Source organism: Macaca thibetana, chromosome 1, assembly GCF_024542745.1.
Source record: "Macaca thibetana thibetana isolate TM-01 chromosome 1, ASM2454274v1, whole genome shotgun sequence".
Classification (NCBI taxonomy): Eukaryota; Metazoa; Chordata; class Mammalia; order Primates; family Cercopithecidae; genus Macaca; species Macaca thibetana.
This window is the reverse complement of record NC_065578.1, coordinates 133,642,672-133,661,302: the sequence shown is the minus strand read 5'-3', so window position 1 is coordinate 133,661,302 and position 18,631 is coordinate 133,642,672. Positions and strand designations below refer to the sequence as shown.

Sequence of the window (18,631 nt, the reverse complement as noted above, 5' to 3'; positions counted from 1 at the left end):
ATAGGCAGCAGTGTACCCTTTTTACAGGTAAAGAAACTGAAACCCAAGTTAAATAAGTTGTACAGACTCTTAGAGGTGGGAGCATTTAAAGGTCCTCTAGTCTTCTCCCTTCATTTTCCTAGGTGTGGAAACAGGCTCAGTGAAGTAATGTGATTTGACTGAGGTGCTAGACCCATCAGAGGCAGAACCCAGGCATCCTCCCTTGTGCGTGTGCTTTTTACAGCCCGGTGTCACCTTGCTCCAAGGCAAGCCCCAGGTCTTGGACCCAAGAATTCTGGTCTCTAAGGGAGTCAGTCACCTGCTTACACCCCAGACGCCATCACCCCACCCCAGGGCTCTGACATCACCTTCCCTGACCAATGAACGAAGTCCAAGCAATGGGTGAGGATGTGAATGTCAGCTACCTCCCCCACCCTAGGCCCTGTGGTTGCAAAGATGCTCTAACAGGAAGTGGGTTAAGGAGCTGCACTGCTTCCTGCCCCCTAAAGCTGAGCGGGGCGAGGAGGGCGAGTGCCAGGCTGGGCCACGAGACACAGGACACTGTTTCTTGCCAGGGTCCTGGTAGCTTCCTCTTCAACAGCCACTTCCGTGTGGCCGGGGCCCCAGGGGCAGGAGCTGCTGCCCGTTGCCCAGGCCACCCTCCACCCCCTAGTTGGGAGTCCTGCCTCCCTGGGGCCGGGCCAAGCCCAGCAGCTGGCTGGGATCCCATGGGGGACTGGTAGGGCACAGGTCTTGGGGGACAGAGGTGACCGGGCCAGTGCCCTGGGGCTCTGGCCATGAAGTCTCGGCAGAAAGGAAAGAAGAAAGGCAGCTCGAAGGAGCGGGTTTTTGGGTGCGACTTGCAGGAGCACCTGCAGCACTCAGGCCAGGAGGGTAAGGAGGCCGGCTCAGCTTCTGCGGGGTGGGTGGGGAGGCACTGGGTGTCTGCAGCCCGATGCAGCCTGAAGGGCAGAAGCAGTTTCCGGTTCTCCTGGGGAAGGGGCAGTGGCCTGGGGTCACCATTCAAGAGACCTGTAAGTGGGCAAGACAGGAAATGTGTCTCAGTGAAGAAGGCAGGGCGGCTCCCTTGTGTAACTTTCTGGGGATGGGGTGGCTGAGGGGATAAGAATTTGAGCACCCAGGGAGCAGTGAGGTGGAGGATGGAGAGACTGGAAACCAAGGAGGAGTGGATGAAACAGTGGGCAGGTGCCTGGGAACAGGAGAGGGAGGGTGAGGTGAGAGGGTCGGGAGAGGAGTGACTGAAGGGGAAATGATTATCCTTAGGTCTGAATGAAAGGAGACAGGAGAATGGCCCCAGAAGGGTCTCAAGATGGCCCTTCAGGCCGGTGGTTTCCTGGCTGGAGAACACCCAAGGACAAGGTCGTGGGCTCTGTTCCCACCGCAGCCTTGCTGGGCTGCAGGGGAGGATGTGGGGCTGGAAATAGCCTCTGCCTCCAGTCTCTGTGATTCTCTTGTTCTCCCTATGCAAAAGAGAAACAGATTCAAAGTGGGGGGCAAGGGGAGAAGCTGCCGAAATGGGGAAGAATGAGAGAGGGCGTGAGGCCTGGCTTGAAGCTGGAGATGGAGGGTGCAAAGGAGGGTGGGTGTGGAGCTGTCTGTGGAGCTCACCCATCTCCCTCCTTGGGTTAGCTTAGAGTGGGCTTTGAAGCCAGAAGGACCAGGGACAATATCAAGTTCACCACTGGCATGGAACAGTCACTCAAAATCATTTCTTGATTCAATTTGAAATTGAACCCAGGTATCCTCGCTGCCCAGCCCAGCTTGTTTTTGGCACTTCAAGCTCCTCCTAGAGAAGGGCAAAATTCTTTCCCCACTCCACCCCATCCCACCCCACCCCAATCTGTCATTTCCTCTTTGTCCCCTCCTCTGCTCTGGGCTGTGGTGCTTGCAGCGGACGGAGGGAGGGTGATGGTGGTTCCCAGATCATTTCCTGCTCTTAGCCCCACCCCTGCGTCCCCAGACACCTCCTTCCCCTTTTCTCCTCCCTCCAGACGACCCCTATCCCCACTGCCCTTGGTTAAGGGAAAGCCCACACCCCAAGGAAGAGTGTTAAACAGCTGAAGCGAGCTTATTTGGCCTTCCTCTTCTCACTGGGCAGAGTGGAGGTGGCACAGCTATCAGTGCAGGACTTACTCCTTTCTAAGGGACTCCTCTCAAGAGCTGTGATTCTTAGCCAAGGACCACGAGATTTAATTGGGGATGATGTTCTCCTCCCTGCTCAATGCAAACCCTCAGTTCAGCCTTTCCTGGTACTGCCCTTTCCTGTGGCCCACCAACCAACCCTATCTTGAAACACCGAACCCATAGCCAGCCCAGACCCTGCTCCTATAACCCTCCTGGCCTCTTCCTGCATTCCTAGCAGGGAAGGGGCATGCTCTCTAGAGGGGACAGACATCTGACTGCTGAGTCCTGATCCTAGGTGAATACCAGAGCAGGAGACCAGAACCTCACCTGAACCCAAGGGTGGGTTTATCTTGGGCACCAGAGTAGCAGTGGTGGCCCCTTCTATCCCCCAGGTCTTCCCGGTACAGAGAGGTGGAAAGAAAGTGGAAGGAAGGACAGAGAGAGGCTGGTGTGGTTCCTCTCTTTAACCTAACATCCACAAAAAAATGAAAGCAGACAGATCTGTGTTTTTGGTTAATTTATCTTCCCTGATCATGTTGGTCTCCCCCATCCTTACAACCTTGCTCCATCTCAGCCCTCTCTCCAGCTCTTTGCCCCAACATGGGTCTCTTCCTTCCCTAAGCCCTATATGTACTCAGTTCTTTCTTTTCCTAATCTTTGATAGATTGTTCAGTTTTTTTTTTTTTTTTTTTTTTTTTTTTTTGAGATGGAGTCTTGCTCTGTCCCAGGCTGGAGTGCAGTGGCATGATCTCGGCTCACTGCACCTTCCGCCTCCCGGTGCCAAGTAATTCTCCTGCCTCAGCCTCCAGAGTAGCTGGGATTACAGGCGGGTGCCACCACACCTGGCTATTTTTGTATTTTTAGTAGAGAAAGGGTTTCACCATGTTGACCAGGCTGGTCTCGAACTCCTGACCTCATTATCCACCTGCCTCGGCCTCCCAAAGTGCTGGGATTACAGGAGTGAGCCACTGTGCCCAGCTGATTGTTCAGGTTTTTAATTCTCCAGGTCCCTAAGCTTTGGGCCCTCCTCCCTTACCCTACTCTCATTTCCTCGATGTCTCCATCCGTTTGACATCATCCCTCCAATCCTGTCTGTAGCTTTTATCTCTGACCTCAGCTCTCTGATCTTTATCTCCCTAACTCCCCCATCTCTGTGACCCTGTTGTCTCTTCCCCATCTCCTTGACCCAGTTCTTCTATGACTGTGACTCCTTAGGTTTTTGAGTGTCCTCTTTAAAGGACTCTGGAGGTTCAAAATCAGCAGAGAAGGATAGGATGGAGAAGACCTGGTTTGGATGCTGCTCATGTGACAAAAACTTGGTGGTTTAGGTGACAGCAGACTATTTATGAGTCAAAAGAGTTGGTTTAGCATTAGGCACCCAAGAGTACAGCAGCAGTTCAAACAAGGAGGGGCCTGCCCTATCTCTGCATTCAATGCTGGGAACCTGAGGTCAGTGGGATCCTAGAAAATGGGAGCAGGTACTGAAAGGATGGATGGTGAACTGTAGGGCTGAGACTAAGACAAGGCAAGAGACGTGACTAGGGTGCAAAATTTAAGGAAGCACTCACTTTCAGTGTCGTACAATTGCCCTAGGTGCCTCTTTTTTTTTTTTTTTAGATGCAGTCTTGCTCTGTTGCCCAAGCTGGAGTGCAGCACCACCATCTCAGCTCACTGCAACTTTGACCTCCTGGGTTCAAGCAATTCTCCCTGCCTCAGCCTCATGAGTAGCTGGGACTACAGGCACGCACCACCACGCCTAGCTAATTTTTGTACTTTTTAGTAGATACGGGGTTTTGCCATGTTGGCCAGGCTGGTCTTGAACTCCTGAGCTCAGGTGATCCACCTGCCTCAGCCTCCCAAAGTGCTGGGATTACAGCCATGAGCCACCACGCCAGGCCGCTAGGTGCCTCATTCTCAAGGAGGTACTCAAGACTGTGCATGGGCATGGTTGGCATCTGCATGGCCCTGAGAATAACTGCTTCCTTAAATTTTGCACACTAGATACTTCCCTAATCCCACCGAACTCCTGGCTGTTGTGTGCAGGAGGATGAAGGGTCTGGAAGCCAGGTTGTATGAGAGTTGAAAGATTGTGGTTGGCTGGGCGCGGTGGCTCACGCCTGTAATCCCAGCACTTTGGGAGGCCAAGGCAGGTGGATCACTTGAGGTCAGGAGTTTGAGGCCAGCCTGGCCAACATGGTGAGACTCTGTCTCTAGTGAAAATACAAAAATTAGCTGGGCATGGTGGTGTGCGCCTGTAGTCCCAGCTACTCGGGAGGCTGAGGCTGCAGTGAGCCAAGATTGCACCACTGCATTCCAGCCTGGGCAACAAAGTGAGACTCTGTCTCAAATAAATAAATAAATAAATAAATGAATAAATAAATAAATAGGGCTGGGCGCAGTGGCTTACTCCTGTAATCCCAACACTTTGGGAAGCCGAGGTGGACAGATTACCTGAGGTTGGGAGTTCGAGACCAGCCTGACCAACATGGAGAAACTCTGTCTCTGCTAGAAATATAAAAATTAGCCGGGCAGAATGGTGAGCACCTGTAATCCCAGCTACTTGGGAGGCTGAGGCAGGAGAATCTCTTGAACCTGGGAGGCGGAGGTTGCAGTGAACTGAGATTACACTGTTGCACTCCAGCCTGGGCAACAAGAGTGAAACTCCGTCTCAAAAAAAAAAAAAAAAAAAAGAAAGAAAGAAAAAAGAAAAAGGAAAGATTGGGGTTGATGAATTTACTGATTATTTTCATTCCATATTTCTGTCATACTTTATTCAACAAAGAGCTTGGGATGACTTTCAAAACCCAAAACTTTACAAAAAATTAGAATAAATGGTTGAAGGAATTGGGTTGAAGGAAAAACAAGAAGAGAAAGATCAGCACCCAGAAATGCATATTATGTGGTTCTATATGGTTCTTAGAGGTGGGCTCTGAGCTTCCTAGTGGTTAAAGAGGTAAACATAGACCAGGCCCGGTGGCTCACGCCTGTAATCCCTGTGCTTTGGGAGGCTGAGGCGGGTGGATCACTTGTGGTCAGGAGTTCGAGACCAGCCTGGCCAACATGGTGTGACCCCATCCCTACTAAAAAACACAAAAATTAGCAGGGCATGGTGGCACACGCCTGTAGTCCTGGCTACTCAGGAGACTGAGGCACCAGAATTGCTTGAACGCGCCCCAACTCAACATAAGTAAATAAACAAACATAATCAAGTGCAAGACAAATGGGCCCATAAGAAAAAAAAATTAGATGGTTTAGGAGAAACACAGCTTTTTCCCTTTCCTTTCCTTTCCTTTCCTTTCCTTTCCTTTCCTTTCCTTTCCTTTCCTTTCCTTTCCCTTTCCTTTCCTTCCCTCCCTTCCTTCCTTCCTCTCTCTCATTTCTCTTTTATTTCCCTCACTCCCTTTCCTCCCTTCCCTTTCCTTTCTTTTCTTTTTTCTCTTTTCTTTTCTTTTCCCCTTCCCCCTTCCCTTCCCTTCCCTTCCCTTCCCTTCCCTTCCCTTCCCTTCCCTTCCCCTGCCCCCTTCCTTCTTGTCTTACTCTGTTGACCAGGCTGGTGTACAATGGTGCCATCATCACTCACTGCAGTCTCAAACTCCTGGGCTCAAGCAGTCCTCCTGCTTTAGCCTCCTGAGTAGCTGGGACTACAGGTGTTAGCCACCCTGCTCATTTTTTATTTTTTGTAGAGAGGTCTTGCTATGTTACCCAAGCTGGTCTTGAACTCCTGGCCTCAAGTGATCCACCTGCCTTGGCCTCCCAAACTGTTGGGATTACAGGCATGAGCTGCCATGCCAAACATAGCTTTTTCTGATGCTGATATGTGAGACGCATTTCTCTAATGAGTCCTAGTTAATAGGACCCAATGTTTTTTCGTTGGCAATATTCTCCATTAATTCTCCAAGGGATGTTATTGATTCTCATAATTGATTAATTCACTGAGTCATTTAACAAACATTTATTTAGCAACTGCTCTGTTTCAACATTGTGCTAGATGTTAGGAGAATGTTATTATATGTCAGGAGGTATAAATATAAAATAAACTAATCGTAACAAACCGCAAGAAGTGCTATAATACAAACATGAACAGCTGGGTGTGATGGCTCATGCCTGTAATCCCAGCACTTTGGGAGGCCGAGGCAGGCAGATCACCTGAGGTCGGGGGTTTGAGACAGGAGAAACCCCGTCTCTACTAAAAATACAAAATTAGCCGAGCATGGTGGCGCATGCCTGTAATCCCAGCTACTAGGGAGGCTGAGGCAGAAGAATTGCTTGAACCTCGGAGGCGAAGGTTGCGGTGAGCCGAGATTGCACCATTGTACTCCCGCCTGGGCAACAAGAGTGAAACTCCGTCTCAAAAAAACAAAAAACAAAACAAAAAAAAACATGAACAAAGACTGTGGTGGATTATAATATAGATATAAGAAAAAGAAAAAGGTTTAGAATTGGAGGTTATGTTTACGATGTGCTTTTTTGTTTTTTGTTTTTTTGTTTTTTTTTTGAGACGGAGTCTCACTCTGTCACCCAGGCTGGAGTGCAGTGGTATAATCTCAGCTCACTGCAACCACTACCTCCCAGGTTCAAGCAATTCTCCTGCCTCAGCCACCCAAGTAGCTGGGACTACAGATGCATACCACCACACCAGGCTAATTTTTGTATTTTTATTACAGATGGGGTTTTGCCATGTTGGCCAGGCTTGAGGTCGAACTTTAGACCTCAAGTGATCTGCCACCTTGGTCTACCAAAGTGCTAGGATTACAGGTGTGAGCCACCGCACCTGGCCCAAGATGTGTTTTAAGGAATGCATAGAAGTTCACCAGGCAGAGTCATAGGGAGGGTAATTCCAGGCAAAGGAATAATATGAGTAATGGTACCAAGGCTTGTTAATGGACTAGCAAAGGGCTGCATCATAGGATTTGTGAAGGAATTGTCTAGAGCTGTGGCTGAAATGGTGTCTGGACCCGATTTGTGAAGGGTCTTATATACCAGGCTGAGGAGTTTATATTTTATTTTGTATCTGTAAGGTAAGCAATGGGGATTAATGTGGGGCAGAGTAGGGTGTATGCTAGGCAAAGGATCTAAAGTGGGAAAGTGCTTTGGAAAGATAACTACATGGCCTTGTGGAGATGGGTTTCAACACATGGTTTTTCTTTTTGTTGTTGTTGTTTTTAAAGACTGAGTCTTGCTTTGTCACTAAAGCTGGAGTACAGTAGCACAATCTCGGCTCATTGCAACCTCCATCTCCTGGGTTCAAGCAATTCTCCTGCCTCAGCCTCCCAAGTAGCTGGAATTACAGGCGTGCGCTGCCACACCCAGCTAATTTTTATATTTTTAGTAGAGACGGGTTTTTTTTTTTTTTTTTTTTTTTTTTTTTTTGAGACGGAGTCTCGCTGTGTCACCCAGGCTGGAGTGCAGTGGCGCGATCTCGGCTCACTGCAAGCTCCGCCTCCCGGGTTCCCGCCATTCTCCTGCCTCAGCCTCCGAGTAGCTGGGACTACAGGCGCCCGCCACCACGCCCGGCTAGTTTTTTGTATTTTTAGTAGAGACGGGGTTTCACCATGTTAGCCAGGATGGTCTCGATCTCCTGACTTCGTGATCCACCCGCCTCGGCCTCCCAAAGTACTGGGATTACAGGCTTGAGCCACCGCACCCGGCCGAGACGGGGTTTTACCATATTGGCCAGGCTGGTCTCAAACTTCTGACCTCATGTGATCCACCCACTTTGGCCTCCCAAAGTGCTGGGATTATAGGTGTGAACCACCGCGCCTGACCTGGTTTTTGAGGATCTATCATGTATGAGACACCATGTCAGATAATATAAGGAATAACAAGATGGATTACACTTAGATTTTGTCCTTAAGAAGCTTACAGTCTAGTAACAGGAGGGGGCCTGGGGTTGGGAAAGAGTACAGGTTTTTGCACCCTTGATTAGAGTCCTGCCTCTAGCAAGTGATTCTCCTGCCTGTGCTTCTTTGATCCTCAGTTTTCTTATCTGTAAAATGGGGACTAGAACATCTAATTTTTAAAGTTTTTTTTTTTTTTTCAGATATTCTTGTATTTGATTGTCAAAGGTCTGTCATCCAGAATATCTAATTTTTAAGACAAAATGATAGAACATATATAAAGCAGGTCGGGCGCAGTGGCTCACACCTGTAATCCCAGCACTTTGGGAGGCTGAGGTGGGCGAAATATGAGGTCAGACCAGCCTGGCCAACATGGTGAAACCCTGTCTCTACTAAAAATATAAAAAAATTACCTGGACATAGGGGTGGGTGCCTGTAATTCCAGCTACTCAAGAGGCTGAGGCAGGAGAACCGCTTGAACTTGGGAGGCGGAGGTTGCAGTAACCAAAGATCATGCCACTGCACTCCAGCCTGGGCAACAGAGTGAGACTCCGTCTCAAAAAAAAAAAAAAAAAAAGTCCTTGACTCTGCCTCTGCCTCCCCCCTCACCAACCAGATTATTACCTCTTTAAAAATAACTAGTAATTACAGACAAGTTTCTTTCTTTTCTTTTCTTTTTTCCTTTTTTTTTTTTTTTTTGAGACAGAGTTTCGCTCTTGTTGCCCAGATTAGAGTGCAGTGGCGTGATCTTGGCTCACTGAAACCTCCACCTCTCAGTTCAAGTGATTCTCCTGCCTCAGTTTCCAAGTAGCTGGGATTACAGGCATGTGCCACCATGCCCAGGTAGTTTTTGTGTTTTTATTAGAGATGGGGTTTCACCATGTTGGTCAGGCTGGTCTCAAACTCCTGACCTCAGGTGATCCACCCACCTCAGCCTCCCAAAGTGTTGGAATTACAGGCATGAGCCACCACACATGGCCCAAGAAAGACAAACTTCTCTCTTTCTCTTTCTTTCTTTCTTTTTTTTTTTTTTAGACAGGATCTCACTCTGTCACCCAGCAGGCCAGAGTATGGCTTCCTGCAGCCCTTGCCTCCTGGGCTCAGGTGATCCTCCCATGTCAGCCTCCTGAGTAGCTGGAACTACAGGTGTGCACCACCACACCCCATTCATGTTTGTATTTTTTGTAGAGACAGAGTTTCCGCATGTTACTCAGGCTGGTCTTGAACTCCTGGGCCCAAGGAATTCACCCGCCTTGGCATCTCAAAGTGCTGGGCTTACAGGCGTGAGCCACTGAGCCCAGCCTGACAAATTTCACTTTAACAAAGGCAGAACTTTCTAACAAAGGGCTGACTGGGGTAGTTTGGAGAGGCAGTGACCTCCCAGGACCTTTAGGACCCACTAAGCAGAGATACTGGAGAGGGGTTGGCAGGTTGAAGCTGATGACCTGTAAGAATCTTTCTGATGAGTTTTTATTCCATGAGCTTTGCCCATGGTCTCACCAAATTCCCTTCTCTGAGAAATTCCATTTCTCAGACCCAGTGCAGTCTCTGACCACCCAGATTTTTTGATTTCTGTGTCTCTGCCCCGTCTGTGTCCCCAGTGCCCCAGGTGCTAAAGAGCTGTGCAGAATTTGTGGAGGAGTATGGAGTGGTGGATGGGATCTACCGCCTCTCAGGGGTCTCCTCCAACATCCAGAAGCTTCGGTGAGTCAAACAGAGTGGGAGGGCTCTGTGACCAGGAGGCCAGGGAGCCAGAAGGTCATAGTAAGAGTTGCTGAGGACAGCAGAGACAGGGAGTGAGAGGCAGTGGGGAGAAGGAAACACAGATGCTAGGTAAGGTCCCAGGGAGGTCTCTAACAACTCCTCGGGAAAGGTGAAGACAATGGTCCTTCCCCCAACTTAGCACACACACACATATACAAACTCCACTCTCATATACACCATTCCCACACACACACCCGACTTAAACAAACAAACAAACAAACAAAAAAACAACTTAGGTTGGGCGCAGTGGCTCATGCCTATAATCTCAGCACTCTGGAAGGCTGAGGTGTGTGGATCACCTGAGGTGAGGAGTTCAAGACCAGCCTGGCCAACATGGCAAAACTCTCTCTCTACTAAAAATACAAAAATTAGCTGGGTGTGTTGGCACACACCTGTAATTCCAGCTACTTGGGAGGCTGAGGCAGGAGAATTGCTCCAACCCAGGAGGCAGAGGTTGCAGTGAGTCAAGATTGCGCCACTGCACTCCAGCCTGGGTGACAGAGTGAGACTCTGTTTCACAACAAAAAACAAAAAACTTAGATACAATTTACATATCACAAAATTCACCATTTAAAAATGTATAATTCAGTTGTTTTTAGTGTATTCACATACTAGTCACATAGTATATTTACTTTAGATAGTGATGAAGTACAATAATCATCACAATCTAATTCCAGGACATTTCTTACTTTTTTTTTTGAGATAGAGTCTCACTCTGTTGCCTAGGCTGGAGTGCAGTGGCACAATCTTGGCTCATTGCAACCTCTGCCTGCTGGGTTCAAGTGATTCTCCTGCCTTAGCCTCCTGAGTAGCTGGGACTACACCACCATGGGTGCACACCACCATGCCTGGCTAATTTTTGTATTTTTAGTAAAAATGGGGTTTCACTATGTTGGCCAGGCTGGTCTTAATTTTTTTTTTTTTGCATTTTTTTTTTAAGACAGTCTTCCTCTGTTGCCCAGGCTGGAGTGTAGTGTCATGATCTTGGCTCACTGCAGCCTCTGCCTCCGGGGTTCAAGTGATTCTCCTGCCTCAGCCTCCCGAGTAACTGGGACTACAGGCATACACCACCACACCCAGCTAATTTTTGTATCTTTAGTAGAGACGGGGTTTCACTCTGTTAGCCAGGCTGCTCTTGAACTCCTGACCTCAAGTGATCTGCCTGCCTTAGCCTCCCAAAGTGGTAGGATTACAGGCGTGAGCCACCATGCCCTGGCCTGTGTATTTTTTTTTTTTTTTTTTTTTGTGATGGAGTCTTGCGCTGCTGCCCAGACTGTAGTGCAGTGGTGAGACTTTGGCTTACTGCAGCCTCCTCCTGGGTTCAAGCGATTCTCCTGCCTCAGCCTCCTGAGTAGCTGGGATTACAAGCACATGTCACCACGCCTGGTTAATTTTTTTTTTTTTTTTGAGATGGAGTTTCACTCTTGTTGCCCAGGCTGGAGTGCAATGGCGCAATTTTGGCTCACCACAACCTCCACCTTGCGGGTTCAAGCGATTCTCCTGCCTCAGGCTCCTGAATAGCTGGGATTACAGGCAAGCGCCACCATGCCTGGCTAATTTTGCATTTTTAGTAGAGACGGGTTTTCTCTATGTTAGTCAGGATGGTCTCGAACTCTCGACCTCAGGTGATCCCCCTGGCTCGGCCTCCCAAAGTGTTGGGATTACAGGCATGAGCCACCGCACCTGGCCTACCTTTTTTTATTATAGCCATCCCTGTAAATGTAAACTGATATTTCAATGTGATTTATATTTGAGTTACTTTTGTTATTTTTCTTTTCTTTTGCTGAGACTGGGTCTCACTCTGTCACCCAAGCTAGAGTGCAGTGGCATGGTCATGGCTCACTGCAACCTCTACCTCCTAGGCTCAAGCGATCCTCCTACCTCAGCCTTCTGAGTAGTTGAGATTATAGGCATGAGCCACCTCCCTGGCCTATATTTGCATTTCTGTAATAGGTACTGATGTTGAACATCTTTTCCTGTGCTTATTGTCTACTTGCATATCTTCTTTGGAGCAGTAGCAGTGTTTTTTCAAATCTTTTGCCCATTTTTCCCCCTTTCCTATGGTGCCAACTTTGCCTGTTTAAAAATTTGGCTTATTTGTTTAGCCTGGCATGGTGTTGGATGCCTGTAGTTCCAGCTACTCAGGAGGCTGAGGCAGGAAAATCGCTTGAACCTGGGAGGCGGAGGCTGCAGTGAGCCGAGATCGTGCCACTGCACTCCAGTCTGGATGACAGAGTAAGACTCTGTCTCAAAAAAAAAAAAAAAAAAATAGCTTATTCGTCTTTCTAATCATTGAATTATGAGAGTTCTTTATATGTTACAAATACTAGACCCTCAATCAGATATGTTGTTTGCAAATATTACTCCCATTTTGTGGGTTGTCTTCACTTTTTTAATAGTTACTTTTGACTACAAATGTTTTTAATTTTGATGTTGAATGTATCCATTTTTTTGTTTGCTTGTGCTTTTAGTGTCATATCTAAGAAACTGTTGCCTAATCCTAGGACATAAAGATTTACACTTAAGTTTCTTTCTAAGAGTTATACCCACCCATATTTACACATACCCAGTGGCACAAATTTAGGACCATACCCTATTGACTCTTACATACCCTTGCATTGTTACACATATCTACAGCTACATCCCTAACATATCGCTGTTCATGCATCGATCTACTTACCTGTACATGTACCCATCCTCACATTCACATCTACGTGTCAACATATGCAATACCTTATACTTACTGGCTTATACGTGTACGTGTCCCAACATTCTCCTTCCAAGTCCCATACATGTTGACCCATGACCATGCCGGGAACCATCTCTACAGGGACCCACTTCTCCCCACATCACCCCAACCCCTACCACTCCTGACCACGCTGTGCCTCCCCAGGCAGGAATTCGAGTCAGAGCGGAAGCCAGACCTGCGTCGGGATGTTTACCTCCAGGACATTCACTGCGTCTCCTCCCTGTGCAAGGCCTATTTCAGAGAACTGCCAGATCCCCTACTCACTTACCGGCTGTATGACAAGTTTGCTGTGAGTTGAGAGGCAAGGGGGTGGAAGACACGGCTTAGGGGTGGACAGCCTGGTTTTGACATCCCAGGTGTGCCACATACCAGCCAGAGTCCTAGTGATCCTGAATGAAAGAGACCACAGAAAAACTTACTGGGGAAAAGACCCCACCTCCTGAAATCTCCTAGCCCCTACTACCTTTGTCCTGCCCCATCCCTCTTCTCTTCACTCTCCCTCTGCTATGTCCTTCTTTCTTCTAAGGCCTGCAGATTGCACACAGCACAGTGGTGAGACTTGGGGAGGTAGAGGCCAGATTGTTGTAGCTGGAAGGGCCTTGGAAAGCACATAGACCAGAGCTTCCCTACACTTAAGAGAATGAGAATACTTTGTGGAAGTCAAATTTTTTCAAGGATGTCTCTCCATTCACTGTAATTGTGTGTTGAACATCTTTGATTTTTTTCTTTTTTCTTTCTTTTTTTTTGTTTTGAGATGGAGTCTCACACTGTCACCCAGGCTGCAGTATAGTGGTGCAATCTTGGCTCACTGCAACCTTCGCCTCCCAGGTTCAAGTGATTCTCCTGCCTCAGCCTCCCGAGTAGCTGTAGAGCCCGCCACGATGCCTGGCTAATTTTTTGTATTTTTGGTAGAGACAGGGTTTTACCATGTTGGCCAGGCTGGTCTTGAATCCCTGACCACAGGTGATTCACTCTCCTTGGCCTCCCAAAGTGCTGGGATTACGGGTGTGAGCCACTGCACCCAGCCTGTTTTTTGTTTTTTGAGACAGGGTCTCCTGTCACCCAGGCTGGAGTGCAGTGGTGTGATCACAGCTCACTGCAGCCTCGATCTCCCAGGCTCAAGTGATCCTTCTATCTCAGCCTCCTGAGTAGATGGGACTACAGGCGTGTACCACCATGCCTGGCTGATTTTTAAAATTTTTAGTAGAGACAAGGTCTTGCTGTGTTGCCCAGACTTGTCTCAAGCTCCTGAGCTTAAGAAATCCTCCCAACTCAGCTCCCAAAGTGCTGGGGTTATAGGTGTGAGCCACTGTGCCCAGCCTGAACATCTTTTAAATGTGAAAACACATGAAAAATATGCTATTTTGAATTGAGTAACAGTTTAAAAATAAGTTGCACTTTATTGAGCACAACAGCACTGAGAGACCCTAAATGCTAGCAGCACCCTGCTTAGTCCACACTGGCTAGGTTGGGGTGGGAGACGGCTTTCCTGGACCCACTGAAACAACTGGGTGGTCCCTGGGGCATCCACAAGGTGGCACCACTGAAGTATCCCAGTACCAGAGCTCTACGGATGGAGGATGATAAGGCAGCGAGCTGCCAAGTTCACAAAAGCTATTAAGTGGCATAACCAAAATTCAGCTGCCATCTTTGTGGACCTCAAATTCTGAGCTCTCTCTACCATGTCAGTGCACTACAGATGATGTAGGATGGGGTAGCACAGAGTCCAGTGCTCATTGTTCCTGAGAACTTGGTTAGGAGCTCGGGGGGGTAAGCAGGGGCATTGCTGGATCACTGATTCCTGCTTATTGCACCCTTCTCAATCAGGAGGCTGTAGGAGTGCAATTGGAACCTGAGCGCTTGGTCAAGATCCTAGAGGTGCTTCGAGAACTCCCTGTCCCAAACTACAGGTATGTGGCGCTCCACATCCGCCCAGCAACCTGAGACAACTCATTCACTCTCTGCCTGGAGCCTTAACTGGGTCCTACTGACTCCCAGGTCCCAGCCCTAATGCCTGCCCTGTGCATTCCCTGTGTGATCCCTGCCCCTGCTTTCTGCAGGACCCTGGAGTTCCTCATGAGGCACTTGGTGCACATGGCCTCATTCAGTGCCCAGACCAACATGCATGCTCGCAACCTGGCCATAGTGTGGGCTCCCAACTTGCTGAGGTAGGTGCCTGTGTGAGCAGTGTATGGGGATCCTGTGAGGCACTGGCCTCTGGGAGGCTGCTCCCAGGATGAGGTGTGACTGTGTGGGTACACTGGAGAAGGATGTGGGGCTCACGAAGCCCAGTGAGAAAAGAAGGTTCAAGATTATGTTGGGTCGGATGGGCCCCATCCATTTTAGTCCCTTCTCTATGATCAAATAAAGTCCCTAAAAGGCAGGACTTTTGTGTTTTCCTACAGTGTGTCACTGAGCTCAGGGACTGGAACATAATAGTTCCATGTCAATTTTTTTGTTTGTTTTTGAGACAGAGTCTTGCTCTGTCGCCCAGGCTGGAGAGCAGCAGTGTGATCTCAGCTCACTGCAAACTCTGCTTCCCAGGTTCAAGTGATTCTCGTGCCTCAGCCTCCTGAGTAGCTGGGATTATAGGCATAAGCCACCATGCCTGGCTAATTTTTGTATTTTTAGTAGAGAGACAGGGTTTCACTTGATCTTTAACTCCTGACCTCAAGTGATCCACCCACCTCCTCCCTGTGCAAGTGCTAGGATTACAGGTGTGAGCCACTGTGCCCGGTCTCAGGCCAAATGTTTGTTGAGCAAAACGTCTTGCAGTCTGTTGGCTGCACTCACTGTGCATATCACTTACTGTGGTCCAAGACAGATGATGAGAAGTCCTGTAATTCACCATAAAATTCATTATAAACTAGACACCCTGGTACGCAAAGGAAATAGAGATTAATCCTGAGGAGGGGTCCAAGAAGGCTTCCCTCCTGGAAGTCTTCAAGTGGCATTTGAGAATTGGAAGAATAATGCATACAATTTAAGAGGTAGAGATGGAGTTAAGGTCATTCGAGAGAGACACAGAGAGAGAGAGAGAGAGAGAGAGAGAATAAAGTATTTTCAGGGAGAATCTGGATTGGGAAGTTTGGTGGGGCTGAGGGGGAGAATAACCGCACATCTTCACAGGTCTAAGGACATAGAGGCCTCAGGCTTCAATGGGACAGCGGCCTTCATGGAGGTGCGGGTGCAATCCATCGTCGTGGAGTTCATCCTCACACACGTGGACCAGCTCTTTGGGGGTGCTGCCCTCTCTGGTCAGTGTCTTTCCTGCCCTCCACATATGCCACTGTTTGGGGAGTCAAGTCAGTTATAGATAGCCTTGCAGATCACCTGGTTCAGTTGATTCTCATACAGGGATGTTGGTAGTGGTCACATGGAGAGAACCCTGGGGAGATAACGGTGCAGTCAGGACTTGAGAAGACCTCTTCTGCTGTCAGTCTAGGGCATAGCTTGACCTCTGAGTCACCATCCTGGCTCCCAAGGCTAGTGATCGCTCATACCCACCCCCAGCCCACCAGGCCAACGTCCTGGGATCTCCCGGCCCTCTTTGTCCATGAGGGTACTCTTGAGGTGATGGACATGGAGGTAGTGTCTTTAGGGGCTTCTGAATGTATCCCTAACCTGGTAGTTGGTGAGGGGTGATGAAGGATTGGGTGCCTGAGGTCCCTCTCTTGGCTCTGTTCCTGGCTGGTCAATTCCTTTCCTTTTCCCAGGTGGTGAGGTGGAGAGTGGATGGCGATCACTTCCAGGGACCCGGGCATCAGGCAGCCCTGAGGACCTTATGCCCAGGCCCCTGCCTTATCACCTGCCTAGCATCCTGCAGGCTGGTGATGGACCCCCACAGATGCGGCCCTACCACACTATCATTGAGATTGCAGAGCACAAGTAAGGCCTCCTTCCTGGGCCTTTCTCCCCAGCACTGACCATCATGTTCCAACCTCCAATTATGCCCCTCCATTCTTTGTAGGAGGAAGGGGTCTCTGAAGGTCAGAAAGTGGAGGTCTATCTTCAATTTAGGTCGCTCTGGCCATGAGACTAAGCGTAAACTTCCACGGGGGGCTGAGGACAGGGGTAAGTCTGGGGAGATGGGGGGAGCTCTGCTGAGGGTGCACAAGGCCCTGGCTCTACCCACATCCCTGTCTTACAGAGGACAAATCCAACAAGGGGACACTGCGGCCAGCCAAAAGCATGGACTCACTGAGTGCTGCGGCTGGGGCCAGTGATGGTGAGTATAGGGGTGCATTTCTGTGTGTGTATGTGTGTGTGCTATGTGACCAGCATGGGCTTGTGTGTGCGTGTGAACATGCAGCCAACTGTGTTCAATCATTTCGAAAAATATTTCATGAGTGCCTATTACATACCAGTCACATTGTAAACATAGCTGAATGCTATGTTTACAATGGTGAGCTCATTGTCTAATCTATGGGTTTGTTGATGAGTGTTCATATGGGAAGGGACAGCATGGGTGTGTGGTGATGGTGGTGGTGGTGGTTGTGGTGGTGGTGGTGGTGGTGACGATGGCCAGTGACTGTATCTGCAGGGAAAGAGGGGAGTTTCCTAGGTATGTGAAGGTGAGGTGATCTTTGACCTACTGGCTGGGTGAAAAGTTTGCAGTAGTGATCAAAAGAAGCTGGGCCTGGTGCCTTCCAGGCTGTCCTTGCTCTCAGGCCTGAGAAAGCAGAGAGCATTCTCCAGAGCCTTCTTGAGATGTCTAGGCCCCTGGAGCTTAGGCCATTGCCTACCTGGCCCTCTTTTTCCTCCACAGAGCCAGAGGGGCTGGTGGGGCCCAGCAGCCCCCGGCCAAGCCCATTGCTGCCTGACAGCTTGGAGAACGATTCCATAGAAGCAGCAGAGGGTGAACAGGAACCTGAGGCAGAAGCACTGGGTGGCACAAACTCTGAACCAGGCACACCACGAGCTGGGCGGTCAGCCATCCGGGCTGGGGGCAGCAGCCGTGCAGAGCGCTGTGCTGGTGTCCACATCTCAGACCCCTACAATGTCAACCTCCCACTACACATCACCTCTATCCTCAATGTGCCCCCGAACATCATCTCTAACGTTTCCCTGGCCAGGCTCACCCGTGGCCTTGAGTGCCCTGCTCTACAGCACCGGCCAAGCCCTGCCTCTGGCCCTGGCCCTGGTCCTGGCCTTGGCCCTGGCCCCCCAGGTGAGGACCCATTGATTGATCAAGACTGGGAAAGAGGACTAGAACTCTAGGGTGAAGCTCTGATGCTGGAAGATCCACCCTAGGAAGGGCAGAGGCCTCAGCCCTTGGGCTTTGGGGTGGTTACCTTCAGCTGCCTCCCTAGATTCAGGATTGGGGAAATTCAGTAATATTATCAGGTTATGTGAAATCTATGGAGAGGAGATCTCTAGCAGCCTTCAGAACATTGATGTACCCAAGAATAGGGGCTTGTGTGAGAAACATACAGCAGGGATTACTAAAGACAAATGTGGGAATATATAATAGATAGATGGGTAATAACAACAGTAACATCAATACTATCAGTTAACATTTATCAAGAGTTTATTAGGCCGGGTGCAGTGGCTCAAGCCTGCAATCCCAGCACTTTGGGAGGCCGAGGCGGGCGGATCACAAGGTCAGGAGATCGAGACCATCCTGGCTAACACAGTGAAACCCCGTCTCTACTAAAAATACAAAAAAATTAGCCAGGTGTGGTGGCAGGCACCTGTAGTCCCAGCTACTCGGGAGGCTGAGGCAGGAGAACGGCGTGAACCCAGGAGGCGGAGCTTGCAGTGAGCGGAGATCCCGCCACCGCACTCCAGCCTGGGTGACAGAGCAAGACTCTGTCTCAAAAAAAAAACAAAAACAAAAACAAAAAAAGTTTATTATGTACTGGCCGGGCATGGTGGCTCATGCCTGTAATCCCAGCAGTTTGCAAGGCCTAGGCGGGTGGATCACCTGAGGTCAGGAGTTCGAGACCAGCCTGCCCAACACGATGAAACCCCATTTCTACTAAAAATGCAAAATATTGGCTGGGTGTGGTGGCAGGCGCCTGTGGTCCCAGCTCCTTGGGAGGCTGAGGCAGGAGAATTGCTTGTACCCAGGAGGCAGAGGTTACAGTGAGCTGAGATTGCACCACTGCACTCCAGCCTGGGCGACAAGAGCAAAACTCTGTCTCAAAGGAAAAAA

At 49.2% G+C, this 18,631-nt stretch overlaps 2 protein-coding genes across 5 annotated transcripts in view; both read left to right on the top strand.

The window, feature by feature from the left end:
• Positions 1-423: 423 nt before the first annotated feature.
• The window catches only part of ARHGAP30 (Rho GTPase activating protein 30), a 21,887-nt gene continuing 3,679 nt past the window's right edge, over positions 424-18,631 (top strand). The window contains exons 1-10 of one of the 3 annotated variants that reach the window (XM_050757395.1): positions 424-873; positions 9,563-9,665; positions 12,619-12,763; positions 14,302-14,384; positions 14,535-14,642; positions 15,604-15,731; positions 16,191-16,362; positions 16,445-16,548; positions 16,625-16,702; positions 17,243-17,644. In XM_050757395.1, the coding sequence (XP_050613352.1) occupies positions 777-873; positions 9,563-9,665; positions 12,619-12,763; positions 14,302-14,384; positions 14,535-14,642; positions 15,604-15,731; positions 16,191-16,362; positions 16,445-16,548; positions 16,625-16,702; positions 17,243-17,644 (1,420 nt within the window). In that variant the 5' untranslated portion in view covers positions 424-776. The remainder of the gene's footprint in view (positions 874-9,562; positions 9,666-12,618; positions 12,764-14,301; positions 14,385-14,534; positions 14,643-15,603; positions 15,732-16,190; positions 16,363-16,444; positions 16,549-16,624; positions 16,703-17,242; positions 17,645-18,631) is intronic. The other 2 variants (XM_050757405.1, XM_050757415.1) reach the window with 2 other exon arrangements.
• The window catches only part of TSTD1 (thiosulfate sulfurtransferase like domain containing 1), a 15,782-nt gene continuing 12,920 nt past the window's right edge, over positions 15,770-18,631 (top strand). For both annotated transcript variants that reach the window (XM_050759735.1, XM_050759705.1), the window contains exon 1: positions 15,770-15,773. The gene's annotated coding sequence lies outside the window, so the exon portion shown is untranslated. The remainder of the gene's footprint in view (positions 15,774-18,631) is intronic.